This window comes from Simochromis diagramma, unplaced genomic scaffold (genome assembly GCF_900408965.1).
Source record: "Simochromis diagramma unplaced genomic scaffold, fSimDia1.1 OVJJ01000334.1, whole genome shotgun sequence".
In the NCBI taxonomy this organism is placed as follows: domain Eukaryota; kingdom Metazoa; phylum Chordata; class Actinopteri; order Cichliformes; family Cichlidae; genus Simochromis; species Simochromis diagramma.
Genome location: NW_024386764.1, coordinates 806,597 through 830,919, shown reverse-complemented (window position 1 = coordinate 830,919; position 24,323 = coordinate 806,597). Strand labels below are relative to the sequence as shown.

Sequence of the window (24,323 nt, the reverse complement as noted above, 5' to 3'; positions counted from 1 at the left end):
AGGAATAATAAAGACCATATTTTCTAATATAAGCATGTCCATGTAGAACAGATCTATGTGATCTATTCTATATAAACTAGCAAGAGTGGCTATAAACGTAATATGAAAGTATTTACCAATATCACAGTTCAGGAGAGCAGTAGGGTCACAACTTTCACTCCATGTTTCAGAGGTCCCAGTGCAGAAACTCCAGAGCAACAGATTTCAAATCGAAACTAAAAACTCACCTTTTCCGTTTTAGCTTTAACTGTTAACAGGTGTGATTCTGTGAACAGCACCGACTCTCATTTTTAATTATTAATAACTATATTTTAATTTTCCATTTAATTTGATATGTCATTTTTCCTATTTGCTTTATTGGCTGTTGTGCATCATTGTCATCAGTTTTGTTGTGCTTCAATGTACCGTAAAATCTTTACTATTATCATTTAAATGATCCAAATAAAAGCTTCACCGAGTTTGAAATCATTACCTTTGTTTAAAACACCATCTGGCTGATACCACGTTTTGTGCTGATGTTCTTTTGTTCTGCTTCAGGTTTTTATTACACCACAATTCAACATTTTGCCAATACTAAACTGATGTAACAGCTAAACATAGGCCAGAGTTTTTTGCTGACTGGCAGTCAGCAGGGTCCATATCTGAGACAACCAATGATAGCCTACATATTTGTGCATCATTACACATAGTTATAGATTACAACACTCAGCAGTATATTGATTAACATTAGCTGTAGCTTCCACATTACTTATATACAAATAAAATAAGAAGCAATTATAATTCAACAGCATCGTCTTCAGTCACACCAGTCCTCTGCATATCCTCCTTCACTACGTCAATGAATCATCTCTGTGGTTTTCCTCCTGCCTGGCAGCTCCATCTTCAACATCCTTCCACATGCACTCTCCCTCCTCTGCACCATCTCAGCTCTGCCTCATTAACTTTACTCCAAACCACTCAGCATGTCCCTGTGTCCATTCTGTGTCACCATCTCCGAGGCAAGCTTTCCCAGATGAATGTGCCTGATCCCATCTGCCGGTGGATCACTGACTTCCTGACGGACAGGAAGCAGCATGTGAGGCTGGGAAAGAATGTCTCGGACTCCCGGACCATCAGCACCGGCTCCCCTCAGGGCTGTGTTCTTTCTCCTCTGCTCTTCTCCCTGTACACCAACTGCTGCACCTCCACCCACCAGTCTGTCAAGCTAATCAAGTTTGCAGATGACACCACCGTTATTGGGCTCATCTCGGACGGGGACGAGTCTGCCTACAGGAGGGAGGTTGAACGTCTGGTGTCCTGGTGCAGCCACAACAACCTGGTGCTGAATGCCCAGAAGACAGTGGAGATTATTGTGGACTTCAGGAAGCACACAGCCCCACTCCCCCCAATCATCCTGACTGACACCCCCATCACCTCTGTGGACTCATTCCGCTTCCTGGGTACCACCATCACCCAGGACCTGAAGTGGGAGCCCACCATCACCTCCGTCATCAAGAAAGCCCAGCAGAGGATGTACTTCCTGAGGCAGCTGAAGAAATTCAACCTGCCAACACGGACGATGATGCAGTTCTACACTGCAATCATCGAGTCCATCCTCACCTCCTCCATCACTGTGTGGTACGCTGGAGCCACTATCAGGGACAAACAGAGACTGCAGCGTGTTGTGCGCTCTGCTGAGAAGGTGATTGGCTGCAGACTCCCATCTCTGCAGGACCTGTACACCTCCAGGACACTGGGGCGTGCAGCTTGGATCTCAGCTGACCCTTCTCACCCTGGACACAGTCTGTTTGACCTGCTCCCCTCAGGCAGGAGGCTCCGGTCCATTCGCACCAGAACCTCTCGCCATAAGAACAGTTTCTTCCCCTCTGCTGTTGGACTCATGAACAATAACCGTACGACTGTTCCCACCACTAACTCATGACCCTACGCTGTGTTCACTGCATTAGTCCATGTTTGGCACTGATCACCACCTGCACTCATGTATATATCATGTATATATCTATCTACTTAGCACTTTTAATTCTTATTCTCATTTTTATTTTCATGTCTATTTAAGCTTAATTTATAACAGTATGTTTGCACTGAAGCACCGCAGCAATTTCCTAATGTTGTAAACCCGCTCAACATTTGGCAATAAAACCCTTTCTGATTCTGGTCGCTCCCAACAAAAATCTTCAGTAGCATCTTCAGCTCTGCCACCTCCAGGTCGGCCTCACGTCTGTCAGTGCTATGCATAATAGCAGGTCTAACTAACATCTTATGAAACTTCCCTTTATCTCCTGCTACTATCAATCTGTCAAAAATCACCCGTGACACTCGTCCCCACCCGCTGCACTCTGCCTGTACTCTCTTCTCCACCTTTCCTCCTGCAGAGTCCAACAGTACAAATGTACAGCTTGCCTTTAAGTAACATTTAATAGTCAATCTTCCTTTTAGCTAGCTGGTATTTTGAGATACTGGACTTTCATGTTAAAATTTCACTTCATAAAACTGCATTTGTATTTATTGTAAATACATAATGTGGGCTAAATGTTTTTAGCTCTGTTTCCTAACGAACACACGCGGAGCGTTAACCCTTTTGCCTATCTTAATGCTGAAGGAAAGTTTTATTTGGATGTGTAATCTGCAGGCACGTATCGCCGAGTTGCTAACAGGCCAGAAACTCAGCAAAATTAACTTAAACCTTCTGACTAATGTGACTCGTGTTTACTGCCAGTTTGTCAGTTGCTGCTAGCTTCCTGTAGTCGTGTAGCTGTGCAGCTATCACAAGTTTCTCCTCGTCTGCAGACGTCACGTAACAGCTCTGCCTCTCTGTTGTGGATTATTTAAATTCATGCTTCACTTTAAAAGGGACTTTAACGACTTCTGGGTGTTAAGAGCACGAAGTTAAAATGTGCCATGTTTTACTAACCAGTGCTACCCTGACTGTTACCTCATTGTCCGGTCTCTCTGCCATGCCGTGTTTAGCATAAGAGCTGCAGGGTGTCGGCGAGGCTCGGCCGACGGATATCCACTCTGTGTTGTGCAAAGTGGTCTGTATTAGTACTTGTTTATCATCTGTCTTCTCTTCTGATCAGGTGCTCGTAGAGCGGTACCAGCGTCGACATGTTCTTCTTCGTCTTCTTGTTTTCGCGCAGTTGACGTCCAAACTCTGCGGTCTTACCGCCACCTGCTGGGCTGTAGCGGGACCTACAGGTGACCGGGTCGAAACGATAGTGTCGATGCTGGTGTTGGTATCGGATCAATACTAGAAAGAGTGATAAGATTTATACATATAAATATTTACATGTGTTAAATGAATTATTTTTTAGAAATTAAAAAAATAAACATCAAACATGCACGATGACATATGATGTTTTTTTGACTCTCAGGTCTATGCTGTTTGTAGCCTGTAGCACATTTATAAGACTTCTGTCTTATAAATGTGCTACAGGCTACAAACACAAAGTCCTTTAAAGACAGGCACATTTACATTGCAGGTCTTCATAGAAGTTTGAAAATACATAAAAAGCTCACAAACTGTTCTCCACAACACGAGCTGCCTTTATAAGTTCAAAGTACCACTATCTGTACTGGTATCAGCAATACTGGCCCTGGTTTTACTTGGTATCGGAGTGATACCAAATAAAATCTGCAGTATGGCACAGCACTAATGGGGCATTTTACAAACTTTATAAACGAGGACTATCTCCAGCAATAACATCATTCTTAGATTTTCTCTGACACAGTTTTGCATTACAGAATTGATTTTCATGATTTTAATAAAGAAATTATAGCGGAACTGTTACTGCTGCCATATTTTGCCTGTGGCACGCTCTTTATGAATAATTGGAGGTAAGATGGCTGTGAAAGCTGAATAAAAAGCAGTTGATACTTATACGCAAAAAAGTTTTTGAAGGAGTTTTTGAAATGTGAATAGAGAAGCAGACTTAGTGCTCGTTAGGTCTGTTGTATATCATGTCTGTTGAAAACAAATGATGAAGACAATATTTTCTGCTTCTCGCACTCTTTGAGTTGTTTTTTCCACTCTAGCCGTGAACATTGAACATTATCCCAGATCCCACAGGGCAAGTGGCAGAACACACCCTGTACAGGTTGCCAGTCTGCCACAGGGCTAAACCACAGAGTCACTGTGATGCACTCAGATGAGGTCCTGTTGTGAAGACTCAGAGTTTTGATGCTACTTCAGTGACACAAACACTGACATAATAAGTTCATGTAATTGTGACACCAAGAACCACTGCACACCCATACAACAGCAACTACGGTCCCAAGGCAGACCTACCCTACACCATACCCTGCTTTATTAAACATTTTGATTTTAAATTGGGCTATCTTTCTGTCCATCCATTTTCTTCCACTTCTCCAGTTCAGGGTAGCTGGGCTGAAGGGTAACAAGATATCATAGAGTGAGAGAGAAGGTAAACCCTGGAAAGGCTGCCAACTGTCATGGGTCTTAAACATAGAGATATACTACCATTCAAGCCTATAGGGTCAATCACGCATATGTGGGAGGACCTAGGAAAATATGTGGAAAACACGCAAACTCCATGTGTTGTGCAACAAACAATATTTCTATAGCGAAAGGTGAGGACCTGGTTAAATGCGAAGGTTAGGGGATTTTCTAAACATATAGTGGGAATTTTGATTTGCAGCAGTCAAATCACTGAAATATATGTTAACCCAAAAAGTTGAATTATATTCTGAAGGAAATTGGTGTCGAGGATGTTAAATAATAAGGAGAACGTATGTTTCCACCTCCTAAACCCCTAAAGTGAAAGACGATTCAAAAGAAGCAGCGAAATGAGATTTACACAACTCAACATCGTGGTTTAATTTGGATGTGAATACGTGAGTCCTCTGTGAGAATGACAACCACAACTGTTGTTTTTACACGTTTTCTGAAGAATGGCTGAAGCTGGCCAAGGCAGCTGCCACCTTTGACGGTAAAAATATTCAACACTACGGAATTATGCAAAACACTGACCGTTACACCCACTTCTGTCTTTGTTATCCTCCCGTTTTCTTTACACGGCGCTGCGAATACATTTAAATACTTAATAAATATATTGCGGTTCTGCCTGTCAAATGAAGTTCAGGGCAAAGCTTCCCCACGTTAAAGATTTGAGTCGCGGGATGACTACGTCATTCAACACGCGACGGCGAGCAGGCTTCTCCATGCTGTTTATCTAGAGTCCAGCGTGTGTGTTTTTGACTCGATCTTGCTGCGATTCTCGTCTTTAGTCATGGAGAAAAAAGCCCCAAATCCTGTTGGGAAAAAACCGAAACCCCAAAAGATGAAAGCGAGCGTCGACCCCGTCAGAAACTTCGAGAAATGGAAGAAAAAGTACAACCGGACCAAAGCACGAGTGAAGCAAGAGAGGGCGCAGAAGAAGAAGCCCGAGTGGCAGGTAGAACGAGAGTACATCGATAAGCTGGTGAGCAGGTATGGAGAAATCAACCTCAAGGAGGTTGTCAAGTTCTCCGACTTCCCCATTTCTAAGAAGACCTTGCTGGGCCTGCAGGAGGCTCAGTATCGGCAGCCTACGGAGATCCAGCGGCAGACCATCGGCTTCGCTCTGCAGGGGAAAGATGTTCTCGGTGCGGCTAAAACTGGCTCCGGTAAGACTTTAGCCTTTCTCATACCGGTCCTGGAGTGTCTCTACCGCCAGCAATGGAGCTCCATGGACGGCCTCGGTGCTCTCATCATCTCTCCCACCCGAGAGCTCGCCTACCAGACCTTTGAAGTCCTGCGCAAGGTGGGCAGGAACCACGAGTTTTCTGCAGGGCTCATCATCGGCGGAAAAGACCTGAAAAGCGAGTGTGAGAGGATTCACCGTACCAACATTGTCATCTGCACCCCGGGCCGACTCCTCCAGCACATGGATGAAACAGCCACCTTCCACGCGTCCGACCTCCACATGCTGGTCCTGGATGAGGCAGACCGCATTCTGGACATGGGCTTTGCAGATACGCTCAATGCCATCGTGGAGAATCTCCCCAAGTCCCGGCAGACTCTGCTGTTTTCTGCCACGCAAACCAAATCAGTCAAAGACCTGGGCCGGCTCAGTCTCAAAGATCCGGAGTATGTGTGGGTGCACGAAAAAGCCAAGTTCAGCACGCCAGCCACGCTGGAGCAGAACTACATCGTGTGTGAGCTCCACCAGAAGGTCAACATGCTCTACTCATTCATTAGGAGCCACCTAAAGAAGAAGATCATAGTCTTCTTCGCCTGCTGCAAGGAGGTGCAGTACCTGTTCCGAGCTTTCTGCCGTCTCCGGCCAGGCATGCCCATCCTGGCGCTGCATGGAAAACAGCAGCAAATGAAGAGGGTGGAGGTGTACAACGACTTCCTCAAGAAGCAAAACGCTGTGCTTTTTGCCACCGACATAGCTGCCAGAGGCCTGGACTTCCCTGCCGTCCACTGGGTGCTGCAGTTTGACTGTCCAGAGGACGCCGACACATACATCCACAGGGTGGGCCGGACGGCCAGGTACAAGGAGGGTGGAGAGGCCCTGCTGCTGCTGCTGCCCTCGGAGGAGAAAGGCATGGTGAAGCAGCTGGAGGAGAAGAAAGTTCCCATCAACAAGATACAAGTGAGACATCATCTACCCATTACACCCCAACACACACAGACACACACACACACACTGTTCAGTAGGTTTATGTAAAAAAGTAAAAAAATAACTTTGATGTTTTTACTCCATTTAGAAGGAGATATTTCAAACCCTCGGTACAGTACTTTGCATTACTCCCCAGGAATTACGCGTTAGTATAACACTGTTAATATCTGCACAAACTGCCGTCCTAACGAGGTGTGCACACGTCAAATAACTTTTTAAGTATCACTACAAATCTGACAGAAAAGTTGGTGAAAAGACTCACGGTGGTGACAGCAACTCAAATTTAGGAACAAGTACAGGCAGATATAATATGATTATGCTAAACCCAATACTGCTGATACAGCTTAATGTGGTACTTATATTTCAGATATTGCAAAATAATAATAAAAAACCTTTATGTCCACACATCTCGTCACCCAGAGCTGTACTAGTCTTAGAAACCTCCTCAGAATATATTTATTATAGTTCATTTATTTAATATATATTTATATGTGGTTTCAAACAGGCAGATTTAAGTGTAGTCACAAAACATTACATAAGATCTGATTAACTTAATTGTTTGGCTACTTCCAGGTGAACCCAGACAAACTGCAGAACGTGCAGCAGAAGCTGGAGGCCTTCCTCGCTCAGGAGAAGGAGCAGAAGGAGCGAGCCCAGAGGTGTTTTGTTTCCTACCTGCGCTCGGTGTACCTCATGAAGAACAAAGAGGTGTTTGATGCCTTTAAGATCAAGCTTCACGAGTTCGCTTTGTCCCTCGGCCTCGCTGTGGCCCCAAGGGTTCGGTTCCTAAGTAAAGCTCAGGCACAGAAAGTAGAGAAAGAAGTGCAGGAGGAGGAGTCTGAGGAAGAAGAAGAGCTGAGGAGATTTAAGGCCCAGCTGAAAGGAGAGGTTTCTCGTGAGGAGCAGCAAAACTCGGAGTCAGACGAGTCCAGTGAGGATGAGGACGGTGGTGATGAAGGAGGTTTGGATACGTCCAAGACATTAACCGTGAGTGCAGGTGACGCTGATGACGATGATGATCTACGAGACTTGGACCTGCTGACAGTCAAACGAAAGGATGTCTTTAATCTGACGGAGGATCAGCAGAGTCCAGAGGATCCTGAAAATGACCCAGAAAAGAAAACTGAGAAAGAGACAAAGTACAAAGAAGCTAAAAAGATCCTCAAGAGAAAGTTTCAGGTAAACACCAAAGTGACTTTCAATGAAGAAGGTGAGGCTGTGCAGCTTTGGCCACCAGTCCAGCAAGCAGTGACTGCTGAGGATGAGGGGGAGGAAGAAGAGGAGGACGTTTCGGGAATCAATGTGGAAAAGGCTCGGGAGAGGCTGAAGCGGGAAGATCAAGAGTTTGATAAGCAGGAGTACAGCCGCAAGGTGAAAGCCAAACACCGAGAGAAGCGGCTGAAGGAGAGGGCTGCCAGGAAGGAGGCAAGCAAGCGGGACCAGGACGAGGAGGACGAGGTCGTGGCCTACCTGGCCAATGACAGCGAAGACGAGTTTGACCCCAGTGCCCTGCCAGATCCCGACAAAGTGCACTCGTCGTCTTCTTCGTCGTCAGAGGATGAGGAGGACGAGATGGAAATGGGGTCGTCTAAACGGCAGCACAGCAGTGAAGAAGAAGAGGAGGAGGACAGCGAAGAGGAGGATGAGAAGCATACAGCAGGAAAGAGGAGGAAAGTGAGCGATGAAGATGATGAGCACACAGCTCTGGACACTGGTCTCTCTTTGGCAGAGGATGAGGAGTTAGTCTTACAGTTGCTGGGTGGGCGAAGGTAGAGGTGACCCAAAGAGAGCAGAACGGTTCTAATGAGGAGTACTCAAGCTGTTGCAGCAGCTTCAATCTGACCAGTGTTTCACTCTGCAGTGCAAACGTGCAGGTGACTGTTCAGTCCAGAGGCTTCGAATCAGAAACTGCCATCAAACGTTATCAGGACTGATCCCATTGGGTGTGAAAGAAACACTGCTAAATGTTGCCCCGTCCTGATTGGCTTACACAAGAACAGAGTCATAGCAAAGAGACGAGCCAAACATGCTCCTAGAGTGAACACAGCACCAGTCAGTCATGTTCGAGCACATTAGCAAAAAATAAAAGCTCACTTTGAGCAGAAGTTGTGACCCAGCTGTTCAAAACAGAAGAAAGATGGCGGTGTGCCATTAATGTGTAACTTTCCCTGTAAAACAGTCAATTCCAGTTTGTAATGCAGACTTTCAGTGCTTTAAACACAAGCTCGGGGTTGGTCAGTCTCAATAAAGCTTGAGACAGCAGCATTACTGAAGGTCCTGCAGAGGGACAATGAGTGCATCTTTATTTTACATGTATTATGTTTAAACTGTTGTGGATTTGAAATCAGTTCTACTTTTCCCCAAGTGGCTAAAATGGCCATTAGGCTGCTGAGGTTAAGACTAGGTCATTGTGTTATTGCACTCATAGTGGGATAAAACCGTTTCTGGAAGGTAGTCGGTGACTTTTCAACTGAAAACCAAACAGGAAGTTGTTTCTGATGGCACTGATGTGGAAAATATGCCCACATTAGTATCTGAGGGGTGATCATTTTCAATCACTGTCCACTGTTAAATGTGAACAGGTTAGCTCCACGATGCCAGAGCTGCTGATGAGGACAAGCGGTGCCTGGTTGGCATCCATGGGGAGCTGTGTTTCTCCAAAAGGACTAAACAGCTTAGTTAATGCACCGATGTTCCCTGTGGCTCCCTGGCTCACCCCTGGAATCGTGGCCTCTTCTTCTTCTTCTTGATCCATGAATATAATTTCATGTCTGAGAGTCACAACTTTGACTTGTCTGATTATTGAGTTATGCTATTAAAATATTTGTAATCATTGAAGTTTTCTTGTCATTGGTTTGAACTTTAAGGACTTTAAGGGTAAATTTCCAGGAATTTCAAGTAAATTCTAGTGACCTGGATTAACCTGCTCTAAAGTCAGCTGAAGTGCTTCTCTCGGTGTGTGCCTGTTTTTCACAAACATGTACTTCTGTGAAAAATGAAGAATGTCAGGATTACAGTCAGATTGATTTACATTGAGATTTCCCACTTATTTTGCTCCACAGATGCAACGCTACACCCTGCATGTCCAACATGTGTCCAGCAGGTGGAGCTAAAGTGACCCAGTAGCTGCTCATCTCAGTGATCGGCAGCTCCTTGGTTATGCACGTGTTTGGGCTGTTATGTGTTGTGAATGAGGCCGGGTGATGCAGAGCAAGAACAAAAGAGACTTAATTGGAAAAGTGCAAATGTAGATTTAAAACAAATTAGCTTTGTTCCACTACATTTCCCCGTACAAAGCAATTCATGCGATAGACTCAAAAATCCTTTGAGATTCTTATTCAAATATGAAGCAATCGTCATTTTATTCTATCAACGTGCAATAATTTAGTTTGACTGCTCTAAAATAACATCTGAATTTCTACATGTTTAAACACTTGACAATGTATTTAACTCATATGTACTCATTATGGAGAATCATATATGTCATATTTAATCATAATTGAGTCTTTAATGTTGCAGCTGGGGGTGATTTTAATTATATTTATGATGCTTAACCTATATTTTTAACAGTTTGAGTGATTAATGTTGTACGCTAAATGTTTAAGGAGCCTTTACTGAGTTTACAGAGTAATATTTAGGTGACAGTTTATAATGAAGGAACAGAGGAGGACGGGCCAGTGTTGGAAATAAAACCTTAATCAGAACTGTTAACAACTTATATTTATCTTATAGACCTAAATGTCTTTAGTTTACTGTGAGTGGATGTTAATTTAGACATTAGCAATATTCACCTACTTGTCTTCTCGTTACCATGTGTGAAAGTAAAAGGAGCTCCTGGAGCAAACTGAAGGGAAAGGTTAGGGAAGTATAATCAAGGTCTTGTTACCCCCAGTCTCGGACCTTTCCAAACACACACCTGAGGACAAAAGGAAGCCAGCTGCTTTCAGAAGGGTTGCTATGTGTTGAAGTTTCTGAACAAATTTGTGGATTAATTTTATTTCTTTGTTAACCTGAAACTATCACCTTTGAAAATGACAATCCATGTTCTCACCCAATGACATCAGTGAGTTACTACAACCATACATAACATCTAGATCTCTGAGGTCTGCTGAATACATTTACATTTTATTCAAATACTGCCAAATCACAACTTTAGTTGCATTGATGCACTTTATACTGTAAGGTAAAGGTAGCTTCCAGAAAAGATCCAGTGGGTTTATGAAGAAATACTTTAAAATCATATTTTGGGGATAAAATTTAGAAGATCGACCCCTAACTGTTTCCCCTGTTTCTTTTATGGAGAAAGAGGGCAAGTGCTCTAAATACTGCACGGGCCCTAAATCTACATATGACAGAAACGAAGGAAAAGTACAAGAAGTTCTCTTTAATCAACATTAGCCAACAGTTACACATACAACACATCACAGAGTACATCTCTTTTACCTTTAAAGTGAAATGCAGAATAGATCGATAAGAAATAACTCGCGGTGATTTATAAATAAAGTTCGGGCTGGGTCATCTTAGCTGCAGCCCTTGAATGCAGCATAGGACAGCCCGTGAACGTCACACCGTTCTCGAAGCTACCACAGGTGAGCGCGTGCGCCAGGCCTTGTTCCTCCAACGTTTATGTCACGGGTGTCCAGCTCGTCCTCGAGAGCTGCTGTCCTGCAGCTTTTAGATGCAGCTTTACTCCAACACAGCGTTAATCTAATGGTTAGATGACCTCTTTAGCATGAAACCGAGTTTGGCAAAAGCCTGGTAACAAGCCATTCATTTGGTTCAGCTGTGTCGGAACAAGGATGCATGTAAAAGCTGCAGGACAGCAGCTCTCAGAAATGGAATTGGACACTTTGGTTTATGTGACTGAACCTCGGTGTGTGGGAGATTTAGCACACAGGTAACGCTTTGTGTCTCACTGTTAGGTAAGCATGACTTGGATGGGGAAACGTGTAGGACCAAATAAACCTTTTCCCGCTTTAAACCTTTAGCGCAGCCTGTATGTGAGCCCGGCAGGAAACGGGGTTTACCCCCGGATGAGGGGTGTTTAACACATGCATACATTTAAAAAACGAAACCGTTCTACATGTAGCTGTCCTGAATTCATTATAGCTGAAAATGATAAAATCGTCTTGTAATATTAGCATTACATTTTGCCACAGCCGCCATTTTCACCGGTTGGCTCCCAGTTTCGCTTGATTGGATTCAGAAATCTTTCACCAAAAGTGGCCGCAATGATCTTGGATTCAGGCCTAAGGAGTTTTAATTTTCTGAAGCATACATGGGTCAGATCCAGCGGAAATAGAAATTCACAGAAACGTCCTAAAACCTGGAATAAACGATACTTTCGCACTTCCGGTGTCCTTCTTTTCGTGTTAATTGTTTGCGTTTTTCCAGTGGGGGGTTTTGGTTGTGTCTCAGGTAAGATCTGTGGTTAACATGAGCCGGTTTCATATTTGTTTGCAAATACATGAAACTTCAGCTACTCCATGTCGAGACCGGCGTTTGCTAACAGGTTGAGATGTTAGACACACTTTGGCATGAGTGTGACATTCAGTCTAGCAAACCACGGCGCGTTTGAAAAACTCCTTTGTTGTATTTAACCTTGCTTCTGCTTTGAAGCTGAACCCTTCTTTCGTTCAGCTGCTGTCATGGCCACAAACAACGTGGTTACTGAAGCTAACAGGCTGGATCCCCAGGCAGCACCCGGGGATGGAGACGCTTCTGTTCAAGTCAGGATACAAGTCGCTGTCACAGCTGCGAGCATGTCACAGAGTGACTCTGTCTCAGCCCCGCCTAAAGTCGTCCCGAGTGGCCAGCCCTCAACCTGTGCAGTGTCAGGGCCTCGCACCTCACCTCCTGTTGTGGTGGTTGCAAATGCAGGAGTGAGTGCAGGTAACCAACAGACAACGAAACAGCCTCAGAACCAGGTGGCCTCCGTGAAACAGGTTACAACCACAGGAAGGACGGTGTTGATAACTGTTCCCAGATCAGCAACTGCACAGCCAGTCACTCCTCGACTGCCACAGGCCACCTCCCCACATCTCCCAGCCAATATCCAGATACCTCCAGGTGAGCTGCACAACCCGCTGACTGTAGTCTACACTGTAATCCCATTACAGATCCTCCTTTATTATATTCCAAAACCTTGTTGGACATGTGCTGTCACCTGCAAGGATAATTCATCAGTTTATTGTAGTGTTTGGGCCACATTTATGGCAGGTATGATGCTGATCCGCAGTGAGAGTGGGCAGCTGATGCTAGTATCTCAGCAGGCTTTGGTTCAGGCTCAGCAGGGACAAAGACTTATCAGTGGTCAACCCACCAGGATACTTGCACCGCAGGTGGGTGCATGTGCGCGGCTGCTTTTCCATGTTATATAATAATGACAGATGTGTGATTGCACCTGTGATGTGAGCTGCATGTCTGCTGTTCAGGTGTGTGCAGCAGCTGAAAGTAAAAGGAATGAGAATGTAACAGTGATCAAGATGATGCCTACTTCCAGTTTCCAGCAAGCAGCACCAGTCCAGAAGACTGCTGTGGTAAAATTACAGGAGTCTGTTTGCAGCTCACAGTCACTGGTAGCATGTTATGCAGTGTATGGCTGTGTGCACCTCTGACAGTTAGTTTCTTCTTTTAGGTATAGAAAGAAAATCCAAAAAATTGATGCAATAATTACACGACTGATGGACACATTTGTTTTCATTTGAAGTATAAAAAATGTCATTTAGTGACGGTGCTTGAACTTTGTGTTAATAACAATACATCATCTTTAATCAGTAACACTAATGAAAACAGAATGATGCTGGAAAGTTGCAGTTTGATAGGATCCCGAGTTGAGTAAAAGCAGAGCTCTCCAATGAAACATAAAAGAATAATGAGCAACAAACACCAGAGAGGCTCCTGCTGCTGTGATGCTGGTGCTTTTCTTTGCTGTTCCTGGTTTTAGTTTTTGGTGACTTTGTGTTCAGGTCATTGGTGTTGCCCCCAAACCAGCTCTTGTCCACACGGTGAACGTGGTGTCTGAGCGAGGCAGCCATGCTGGCACTCAGGCAGCAGGCGCTAAAAAGGAATCAGCGCCCACGTTTAGCAAGGTGAGTGCGACCAGGCCCAGCTCCCACCTGCACACTCAGCTTGACCTGGCTCAGCAAGAAACCATCAAATGAGTTTTTATTTAGATTTTTACTGATACTGTTTATAAAATCCAAGGATTTGTTGTATTGTCAAAGAGGAAATCTTTTCACACAGTTTCCAGTTCAGACTAATCTTTGTAATCTTATACTGGTGTAGCCGCTTAGTTCTTCCTCTTTAAACCAACTTCATCAGGGACAGCCAGTCAGAACAGAGTTTGAGTTAGGAGTGCAGAAATCCATATGAGGGATATCCTCTCACAAAACACACGACAAAAAGCAGCCACAAATTGAGTTTTTGGAGTAGATGATAACAGATGAGATGTGACTACTAAATATTTCACCAACAGGAGACGCTGGAAAGTGTGAAGAAGTGCAAGAACTTCTTGGTAACGCTGATCAAGCTGGCCTCCAGTGACTCCAGATCTGTGAACATGGCTAACAATGTCCAAGCGCTGGTCAGGAGTCTGCTGGTACATCTCTGGAAGACACTTTATTTCTCTTGTTGTTTTTAACCTTGTTTACAAAAAGTATTGTTACTAGGCAGACTGAAAGAGGCTTGTTAGTAAGAGTTAATAAGTTGTTGTATTCTTGTTGTTCTTGTGCTACACATTTGTAATTTTTAATTCTTATCATGAAGTTCATTATTAAATTACCGGCTTATTTATTTATTGATGAATTTTTTTGCCTGCAGGAAGGAAAACTGGAAGCAGAAGCGTTTACGGAGCAGCTCTATGACACGTTGAAGTCGACTCCACAACCCTGCTTGGTGCCTTTTCTCAAGGTATTGAGAAGTAAAGCCTGTTGCTTCCTCATCTCCAGATGTCTGCGATTGATTTAAAAATAAAAACCTTTTTGCATTTGTGTAGACTGCGTTACACTTTGCTGAAAGGATGTGAATCACATTGATCATAGCTAGACTGTTACATACTTAGCTGATGACATTTCTGTTTCCTCATTGCCACCAGAAAAGTCTTCCTGCGGTGCGTTGCCTTACTGCAGACCCCCAGTTATTCATCCAGAAAGCTTCAGCTTCCACACCCCCTCCCTCAACACCGTCCTCCAGCATAAAGCAGTCCAACACTGAGATAGGAAAAACCCTCCAGAACAGGCAGCAGGTAACCAGATGCAATATTTTATGGGGGGGGGGGGGATTTGACATTAATTGTACCAAACATAAACCATGTCTGATCTGTGATATTATTCATGGATGTTGACGTGATTAAAGGCATTGCTGAGCAGCACGGTTGTATTTGCAGCATCCATGGAGGTTCACAGTTTAACAAAAGTGAAATTCACTGACTTGAAATGCAAAAAGAAAAATCCAGCTGTGCAGTCGGCACAAGAATATATAGTCAAAACAGAAATCAGAGATGGTATACTGAGGAGGAATCGTGCTGTTTTAAATGCATTAAAATGTGGACCTGACTTTGGTCGTCTCGTATTTGCAGGACTGACAGTAAAAATATTTCGTCTTAGGAACATCCTCATGTTACATTAAGCATCCCACAGCTTTTCACTTTGCTGTGAAAGTGGATTAACATTAATGAGGTGTGTGTGTGTGTGTGTGTGTGTGTGTGTGTGTGTGTGTGTTCCAATTACCTGATTACACTGAAGAACTTAACATGATGCAACCTGAAGTAAGACATTTGAAATTATTCCAGCTTTGTTTTATTGATTTCAGCCATGACACGCAGAGTTAGCAACAGCAAAGTCGATTTTGATTTCAGAACAATGTATGTCCATTATACCCTCCAACATCATGGGGAAGCTTCCACTTCAACAGAATAAGCCTCCGAGCCAGTAAAGTGGTAAAGGCTAAGGCCTTTTTAAGGGGGCCAGATTACTGTAAACTGGGGGGGATGATAAAACATTGCGGAGAGTGGGTTGGGAGGGACAGTCTGGCCGTATGCTTGACTAAGTGTGTCGAATATATTCCTCCAAAATGCACTCGGTTTAGAACAAGACCAGAACACGTGGACATGGTTGGCAGGTGATAGTCCGCATCTGCTACAGGCATCAGTAATGGTTGGATAGATCTTAGATAATTTTGCGTCTGTATAATGTGCTTTACAGACCACCTTGCACTGAATCAAAGCATGACGGGCACAAATTGAGGACGAGTGAATGAGTTTCAAAGCAGAATCCCACTGCTGTTCTGGCAGCTCTTCCTCCCATCTCAGCTTAGTAGGAGAAATTGGTTTGGGAACCAAAGCATCTAGTGTTTTATACAAGGCTGATATCAGTCTGTTTTGATGAGGGTTCGTCTGCAGGATCATATCCAGATTTGTTTCTGGAGGCCGATTGGGAAAGTGAGGGAACTGCTTTTTTACAAAATCTTTAGCCTGAAGATAACGAAAAAATTGGACTCAGGCAGGTTGTATTTAGACGACAGGTCAGCAAAAGATAGAAAGGTGTCCTGACTGTACAAGTCCTTAACAGCCCTGTCCTTTATCTTTCCAACTGCTAAAGGCCGCATCAGTGTTTGAAAGTGCAAAATTGCAATTCTTTAGTAAAGGTGTTAGCAAAGACGGCCCACGTAGCCCAAAGTATTTTCTGAACTGTCGCCAAATAGTTACCGTTTCCTTAGCTATTGGATTCTCCCCAACAAGGGTCGGAGAGAAAGGGAGTGGTGAGCTGAGTATTGATGATGATGAGTAACAGCAGATAATAAGTAACAGTAACTTAACCCAGAGAATAAAGTCAGCCCCCAAGCCAAAGCTATCCATCACCTCGTAGAGGAAGCTCCACTCGACGCGGTCGAAAGCTTTCTCTGAGTCATGAGATACCGCAACCTCTGGAACTGAATTGCACGATGTCTGGATAATATTCAAGAGGCGTCTTTAATGATCATATGAGTGCCTGCCGGCCGTGAAACCTGTCTGATCGAAGGAGATGATTTGTGGCAGAACACGTTGTAGCCAAAGTGCGAGAATTTAGAAAGTATTTTAAAATCAATATTTAAAAGAGGAATTGGTCCATAACTGATGCACAACAGAGGATCCTTGTCTTTTCTCAAGATTAAACAAATAGTAGCTTCGGACAAAGTCTTGGGTAATTGACATTTTGAAAAGGCTTCATTATACATGTCTTTCAACAATGGTGCCATAAGATCAGCATTGGCTTCATAGTATTCTGCAGAGTAGCCGTCAGGATTAAGGATTAAATGGCTTCTTGCACCTCTGCTACAGTAATTGGTCCCCCTAATCCCTTCGTCAGATCTCTATCTATTCTTGGAAAATGTATATTTTGGAGAGTTTCATCTGATAGAGGTGGAGAGCTTGAAGTGTACAGATCGAAATAGAAACAAACAAATACTTCATTAATTCCCTCTGGGTCCGATATTATGTCGGAGCCAGACGTTTCCCTGCCTTATCACCGGATTCAAAAAAGCGTTGCTTTGTCTTAATTAATTGAACCATGGCTGTTGCAGTGGTGGTTAAATTGAGCCTGGCTTGAACTTTAACACGTTCTGTTTAGAGGTTAGGATCTGGGTTTGATGCATATTTGCCATCTAGATCTTTGATCTTATTCAATAAACTGGCCGTGTAAGAAAGCTGAAACAAAGCTATAAGCTGGCCTCTCATGTAGGCTTTCGACGTTTCCCATAGTACACCTCTCGACACTTCAGTGGAGTCATTCAATTCAAGGAAACGTGAGAGCTGTGATCTCAAACATTTTGTGTAGTCATCCCTTATCAACAGGCTAGAGTTGAATCTCCAGTGTTTAATGGGTCGAGACGGGGTCGCTAATAACGCATCAAAAGAAACTGGTGAGTGATCTGAAATGGGGATAGCACGATACTCACAGTGGCTAATTTCACAGAGAAACCTAATATTGATAAGAAAAAGTCTGTGTGTATATGTGTGGTGGGGATGAGAGAAACAGGAAAATGCCTTAGTAGTAGGATTCACATGTCGCCATGGATCCACAGCTGAGTTTTGACAGATTCTGGGGTTTCAGCAGATTTACTCAGGGAACAGGCCTTAGTTGATGATCTACCCAGCAGAGCGTCCTGAACCAAGTTAAACTCACCTCCAGTAATAAGATGATAGTTTTCCAAGTTTGGGAGTGAAGAGAAAAGTTTAGCTATAAAAGATTCATCGTCCCAGTTCGGCCCGTACACGCTGCCAGTAACACAAGTGAGCCCTGCAAGTTTCCTGACACAAATCTGGGTCCGCAATAACTTTATGTTGCTCAAACAGAATATTATTGCGAACAAGTATGGCTGTCCCTCTAGCCTTGCCGTTAAATTTGGAGTGATATATAAATCCCGATCCAGTTTCTCTTGAGTCGCCTCACTTCTTTGTTGCAGAGACGCGCCTCTTGTAGAAAAAAACACATCTCTTTTCAGCTGCTGTAAATGCGCCATGACTTTGTTAGTTTTGGTTGCATTTCCTGCACCCCTCACATCCCAGGAGACGATTCTAAGACCACCGATTGTGCTCGACATACCTTGCTGTAGTCAGACGGGTCTATGATTTGTTGACTTGGCTAAGTTAACCGGAAAACACCGGACAATACAAATACACATGGAACGACATAAACTGGACCTGGAAACCCCTGAAAACAAAACTTGCAAGTGTCCACTGCACAGCAGGGTGTAAACGTTCCCCTGCAAAGACTTCGGCATCACCACTCTATCTTCCCTGTGGCGGCTAAGGTCTCACTATGAAAATACACCTTGTCCTTGTTCTACTAGAAAAATTGAGAACCAGGTTGTATCTTACTATACAAAAACACACAAAAGAAAAACACCCAAAAAAGCAGAGGTGTTGTTGTCCGACGTTTGAAATTATAGTAAGATATTAAGAGGCTTTTTTATTGTATTAATACAAATGTGTATGAGATATTTAGATGGCATAGAAACTTACAGCTGGAGTCATTTTTATGATCATAGTGTTGGATTTATGATGATGACCTTTTTTAAAATGCAGGTTTTCCAGCCTCGAGGAGTGGCTCTGAGACCTGGCCTGACGACATTAGTCCAGTCCAGAAATTGCATATCTAAGAAACCCACCACTCGGCCCATAGTGGGATACTCGGGAAAAAACTTCTCAGGTAAACTTTGTTAAAATTTAGATTTGGAGCCACGTTGAGGTGAACACAGAACTGATCAATCAGCTCATTTTTGTTCCTGTAGTTGTTTATTTCATTGTGAGGGTGTTGTTTTGTTTTTTTAATAATTGTACACAGTCAGGGTGCTTCAGTGTGTCCTCACAATGTTTCAGGAGACCTAAATGTGTTTTTTAGGCTTTAGAAATTCAAAAGTGTAGTGGAATTACATGTACAGACCATATGACACCAAGAGACGCTTGCATGACCCTGGCGTGCTCTCACTCTCACTCTTTATGCATTTTGCTGTTTTATAGGAGGTTTTTCGGTAAAGCAGCCCTTCCCTCATGAGCCACCTAATTCTACCAAATTTGCATTCAGAGACAGTTCAGGATCTTACAAGTAAGATATAAAGTTCACACATTTGAGACTTTAATAGGAATTTTGTGGTGGTTGGAATCAGTGCACTATGGGGTGGATGAAAGGAAGTGTGTAAAAGCAGCCCTACATCCAGCTGTTTGTCCTTCAAAGTGGAGCTGTGCTGGTTCACACAGCTCGCACCCTTCATATGCACAATCCGCCGTCACAGAGAGGGCGTGTCTTCATCTGTGGCAGGTGGTTGTGTGACATCTGAGATCCAACAGTTACCTAATGTTGCATGATGAGAGAATATTAAGCAGCAGTTTAACTGCAGCAGCAACATTTAATCACAAACGTCCTTAGCACAAATGTGTGTGTGTCCCAGAGAAGATGATGATATTAATGACGTCACCTCCATGGCTGGAGTCAACCTGAGAGAGGAGAACGCACAGATCTTGACCAGCACGGTTGGTGCTGTGGTGCAGTCGTGTCAGGATCAGCTGTTCCTGTCCGCTCACCCGGTGCTCAGCAGAATCCTTCGCACAGGTACAGGATCCACACTGAGACACATGTTTATTACAGACACTGCCTCAGACTAGTCTCTGAGACTCCCAGGATGTGATATTGTCATGCACCCTCTGTTAGGACAGGCTCTGGGAGTAACCGATGTTGGTCCAGATGTGGTTGCTTTGGTTTCTCATGCTACTCAGGAGTTTCTTCGTGGGCTGCTGGAGAAACTCACTGTAATGGCAGAACACCGCAAGACAGCCCTGAAGGTAAAGATGTAAAACAGAGGCATGAATAAGACCCGAGCAGGGATGCATCTAGTAACACTACGAGGTGTTAATACACGCATCAGCCGCTCATCTGAAAAAGCCAGCTGAGGCAATGTCCATCTAATTTACTGTGGCATTCCTGGTGCTTGGCACTTGTTAAGATGTTGTTAACAAGATGTTATTTTGAAGCACTATCATATACTTTATATGGAGACATGGCCTGCAAAGGACCGTGAACCTGTGGCAAACTAATGCAACATGTGGTCCCTTTGCGTTAAATTTGTCTTTCAACAGCAGAACTCGTGGCACACGCAAGTCAGTGACGTTCGTTCTCAGCTTCGCTTCCTGGAGGAAATTGAGACCTTGCAGAAGAAGAAGAGAGATGAGGAGGAGAGGGAGAGATTGCTGCGTTTTGCCAGAGTAGGTGAAGCCAGAATAAGGCTGCACTCTTATCAAACCGAGATATTCAAAAGCAAATTTTACAACTCTAACACGATTAGTGTTTTTAGATTCAATGTGTCTTTGAAAACAACTACTGAGAAGAGTTTGTGCATTAAATCCTGGATTACATGTCTGGTTGTGATCACAGAGTCGCTCTCACACTGAAGATCCAGAGTATCAGCAGCTCAAGCAAAAAGCCAAAGAGGTGCGTTTCCTTCTCTAAAACCTCCACAGGAGTCATTCTTCCACCTGCCCCCGTTTATGTTGGTGTTTGTGAGCTCTGTTTACTCTGGGAGGCAGAAACTGTCGTTCTGACTGCAGGTTGGAACTGTGAAGAAAGAACATGTATATAAAACATGAGCATTGCCACTATAAGTCCAAATTTAAAGGCTTGATTGGTTTTTGAGCCACACGTGACCTCTTTTCAGATAAAAGGCAACTTAAAATTATCAGAAGAGTGTCAGGTAACACTACTGGTTAGTACGCATCATCCATAGACTGTTTGACAGAGGGAGGGATTGTAAACCTTAACTGAACAATGCTACATGTGGGCTGAATACAGATCAGCTGAAAGGGAAGGACAGGCGAAGTAACAGGAGTAAGAGTGGCCGAGGTGACCTGCTGTTCCCGTCCCACAGACTAGCAGTGCATCATCACGGAGATGAAGTCTAGAAGACTCGAGCAGGCCTGTGTCAGTCGAAGTAGCCACACCTCTGTTAATTCTGAAGCCTTGATAAGATTTAGTCTGTTCAGTTGTAGTGAAGGAGAGATGCAGCCCACAGTCATTCATGTTCCAGGCCATAAGCTTCTCTATTCTGCTGGAAATCTGGGTCATTGTGGGAACGGCAGTTTGTATTTTATCGCTGGCTTCATTTCAGCATCAGGAAGTCGAACTCTGTAAGTCCCTGCTACTTTTCATGCTAATTGTTCGTTTAATAATACGATGGTGTGTGTGATGTTTTTGGCTGGCAGGAGATGGAGTAGTGTGAGGAAGATGAAAGGCAGCGGTAGCACTGCGGCTATTTAAGGAGGCGGAAACGCCACACATGGCGTGTTTAGCTGTAGCTGTGTAGCTCGCAGCCATCACGCCCCCAGAGGCTTCTCCACGGCAACACAATCTGTTCATTTACATGCCCTCCCACCCCCACACACACACTCAACCTCTGCACTGCACACAAGCTAGCACTTTGCCAAGTCTGTACCTACACAAATACTAAGAGTATGAGCAGGTACAAACTGAAAGGATTCCCACTGGTGAATATTGTGAGTTTAGTGACACGCACTTAACAAAGTTGGTGTGGATTTGGTTAACAAATCTTTGCCATAATTTGTCATATATTTCCCATTTCAGTGATCGCACATCTAATTCATGTCACTTCCGACCTGGAGGACAGTGATTAGCTACAGCTGCCTCATCGAGCCTCTAAACCCTGGCTTATATATACTGCATATATAAAACAATGACAGTGTGTCCACGTATGCATACAGAAAATATGTGTGAAAACATCAAAAATGTTTACGAATTCGTTGTCTTCTCTTTTCAGTTGCAACAAATAGAGGAAGCTCAGCTGCAGCAGAGGGAGGCCAACCTCGCTGCTCTGGCTGCTATTGGCCCTCGCAGGAAGAGACCCCTGGATCAGGCCGACAGCCAGGTGGGTGCACAAAGTTTTGTTTTCTATTCTTTTGTGGTCTGAATGGATCATTTCAGAAACATCTTTTCTAATTTGATATCTGTGAATGTTTAACCTGCTGCTGTAAAACTGCTGCCCTCCTCAGCTGATGAAGACACAGCAAATCTAGAACCTGCTGCAGTTAGCCTGTATAAGACTGTTAGTTTAGCTCATTGAGTCTTTAATTCTTTGTGTGTTTAAGTCGCAGCGCTTCAGGCTGTAGGTTTATAGATGGGGACGCTCTGTTAGCTGCACACTCTACCCGCTGCCTTTGAACTCCATTACCCAGAGGAAAACACTGCGTGCCGCCTCTGTTTCCTCTCGCTGCTGCAGGCCTTCCTCCACGTCTGTACAGGCTTTACCTCAGCTAGTTCAGCAAACATTGACAGGAAGCATGGAGTAGTGATGGAGAGAGCGCCATCTTTGCACAGATGTTCTTTTTCAATATCGAGTTAGTGCTCAGATCACACATCAGTTATGTTATCAGTAACCAGAAGAAGCCTTTCCCCTTCATTTTAAAATGTTTCAGACATGGTTTGAAATGAGACTGATTTAAGTGTGATCGCGGAGAATATTTGAAACTTTGTTACAAAGGCAAAGCAACATATTAGCTACCTAACAGGAAAGATGCTGTTTTAAAACCTGCCAATGAGATTATTTTTATTATGTCAGGATAATTACGAGCATAAAACTGAACGAGGGAGACGTCCTCTCCGTCCTCTTGCTGGTGGATGGATCATCACCTCTGGGCTGCTTTGTTTTAAGAGATCAGATTAAATTAAATCTGTAGCAGCCAAGCGAGCTGAAGAGCAGGAGCATGTGTTTATGTCGCAACACAACCAGCAGGTTCATGCAGGGAGGGTAACAGAAACTGTGTCTGTGTGTGTCAGGTGTGTGTGCTGCCCAGACCAGGTGTTCACAGAGTGACCCGGCTGATCCTGAAGGATCTGCTGGTGTGTATGGAGGAGGAACCCTTTCTGCGTCACTCTCTCACCCTCTACAAAGCCATGCTTTGATCAGCTGATTGTCTTCCTGCAGTTGATCTAAAATAATTTGTTGGAGTCCTCGTTTTGTGATATTCTGTTTTGCTTTTTGTCACGGTCGGGTTCAGCTGCATTTGAATCGCAGTCAGTTTTGGTTTTGCTGTTGTTCTGTTGGAAAAACTAAATGTGAAAGTGAGCACAGCTGTGTGTCCGTGAGCTGTGTGGAAAAAGTAAAGTGACTGTGGTTTCCTGCTGGATTGTTGGGTTTTTTCCACGATTAAAAACATGTTGAAATTGCACATCTCACTGTGTCTTTGTTTCTTACCTACAGTTGCAGATTCTTTCCTCTGCGACAGAAGACTGTAGTGCAAAGGAAGTTTTGTTGCTTAACCAGGAAACTGTAGTTTTACCTCTGAGTTTTTAGGGTCATGAAGGTTCAAAAAAATAATAAATCGGAGTCTCAGGCTGACTCTGGACCCCAGAGTCAGTAGCTTGAAGCAGCCCAACTAAATATTCACTTGCACTTATTAAGGAAAGAAATTAAGGACATTCTTCACTTCTTACTTTTTTCTCTTCTTCGCTGCAAGTTGTGAGACCATGACATGATTTTTCTCATAGTTTGTAAAATATACGATCTACTGTCAGGATACCTGTCCATGAACCTGGCTAAACTGGGAAACCCTGAGTTTACGTGAGTAGGTGATCAGCTGTGTGACTGCTTGATGTGAGGGTAAGTGTAGCTGGACAGTGCTACAATTACTTAAAGACTTGATTTGTAACATGGGCTGTTGGCACGATGCTGTCAGTCTGATAGCTCGTTGCTGTAATTAAGCGTAGCATGCTGAGCCAAAAGTAGCTGAACTCAGTGATGCGGTGCAGTTCTGGCCTGTCGCTTGCATCCACACCAACAGCCAGGGAACAATCTTAAATAACCTTAGCAAGATGTTTTCAGGTAGCATAAAGAAACACCAGCCTGCTGGAAGCGCCCACAAACCTGACATTTCTAGTCTTACAAAACTTCAGAAAATTAAGTCAGATGCCAAAAATCTGAGCTTTCCTGCGATTTACTCCTAATGACTTTGTATGCTCAGTCACTGAATACAACATTAAGTTTTTGTCAGACAGAATCTCCATTAGACTCAGAAACACACTAGGTAACGCTCATTAGCTAATGACTTCTCAATATTTAACTGCAGCCTCCGCAGTAAGACAACAATAGACTATAAAAGATGAATTTTACCACACGAGTGTCACTGTGGCCACGGTCGACTCGTCTCCATTATGACGC

The 24,323-nt window shown here is 43.8% G+C and overlaps 3 protein-coding genes across 7 annotated transcripts in view; 2 read left to right on the top strand and 1 right to left on the bottom strand.

Annotated features, from left to right (window-relative positions):
• szt2 (SZT2 subunit of KICSTOR complex) overlaps positions 1-5,098 on the bottom strand; it is a 106,800-nt gene extending 101,702 nt beyond the window's left edge. The window contains exons 1-2 of the mRNA XM_040029788.1: positions 4,988-5,098; positions 2,933-3,247 (exon numbers count right to left, since the gene is read on the bottom strand). Of these exons, the coding sequence (XP_039885722.1) occupies positions 2,933-2,956 (24 nt within the window). The 5' untranslated portion in view covers positions 2,957-3,247; positions 4,988-5,098. The remainder of the gene's footprint in view (positions 1-2,932; positions 3,248-4,987) is intronic.
• Positions 5,099-5,116: 18 nt separating this feature from the next.
• Positions 5,117-9,461, top strand: ddx10 (DEAD (Asp-Glu-Ala-Asp) box polypeptide 10). The gene is made up of 2 exons (XM_040030399.1): positions 5,117-6,596; positions 7,197-9,461. Exons 1-2 carry the CDS (start codon positions 5,247-5,249, stop codon positions 8,394-8,396), a joined length of 2,550 nt encoding a protein of 849 aa, XP_039886333.1. The 5' UTR covers positions 5,117-5,246; the 3' UTR covers positions 8,397-9,461.
• Positions 9,462-11,133: 1,672 nt separating this feature from the next.
• On the top strand, positions 11,134-23,334 carry taf4b (TAF4B RNA polymerase II, TATA box binding protein (TBP)-associated factor). 5 transcript variants are annotated; one of them, XM_040030431.1, is made up of 16 exons: positions 11,134-11,212; positions 12,264-12,692; positions 12,843-12,964; positions 13,058-13,162; positions 13,592-13,714; positions 14,101-14,223; positions 14,445-14,534; positions 14,719-14,868; positions 18,688-18,811; positions 19,123-19,207; positions 19,551-19,711; positions 19,811-19,941; positions 20,236-20,361; positions 20,531-20,587; positions 21,927-22,034; positions 22,943-23,334. In XM_040030431.1, exons 1-16 carry the CDS (start codon positions 11,161-11,163, stop codon positions 23,066-23,068), a joined length of 2,112 nt encoding a protein of 703 aa, XP_039886365.1. In that variant the 5' UTR covers positions 11,134-11,160; the 3' UTR covers positions 23,069-23,334. The 5 variants fall into 5 exon arrangements, 4 of the variants coding, with proteins under 4 accessions (XP_039886365.1, XP_039886382.1, XP_039886372.1 ...); XM_040030448.1 differs by lacking the exon at positions 11,134-11,212 and adding an exon at positions 11,236-11,520; XM_040030438.1 differs by lacking the exon at positions 11,134-11,212 and adding an exon at positions 11,236-11,545.
• Positions 23,335-24,323: the final 989 nt, after the last annotated feature.

Excerpts from the sequence above, each read along its gene's own strand:
- ddx10 (XM_040030399.1), top strand. The coding sequence starts at position 5,247 with ATGGAGAAAAAAGCCCCAAATCCTGTTGGGAAAAAACCGAAACCCCAA. Across the intron at positions 6,597-7,196 it reads TTCCCATCAACAAGATACAA|GTGAACCCAGACAAACTGCA; the intron begins GTGAGACATCAT and ends GGCTACTTCCAG.
- taf4b (XM_040030420.1), top strand. The coding sequence starts at position 11,855 with ATGATCTTGGATTCAGGCCTAAGGAGTTTTAATTTTCTGAAGCATACA. Across the intron at positions 14,535-14,718 it reads GCTTGGTGCCTTTTCTCAAG|AAAAGTCTTCCTGCGGTGCG; the intron begins GTATTGAGAAGT and ends CATTGCCACCAG. Across the intron at positions 20,588-21,926 it reads TCAAGCAAAAAGCCAAAGAG|TTGCAACAAATAGAGGAAGC; the intron begins GTGCGTTTCCTT and ends TTCTCTTTTCAG.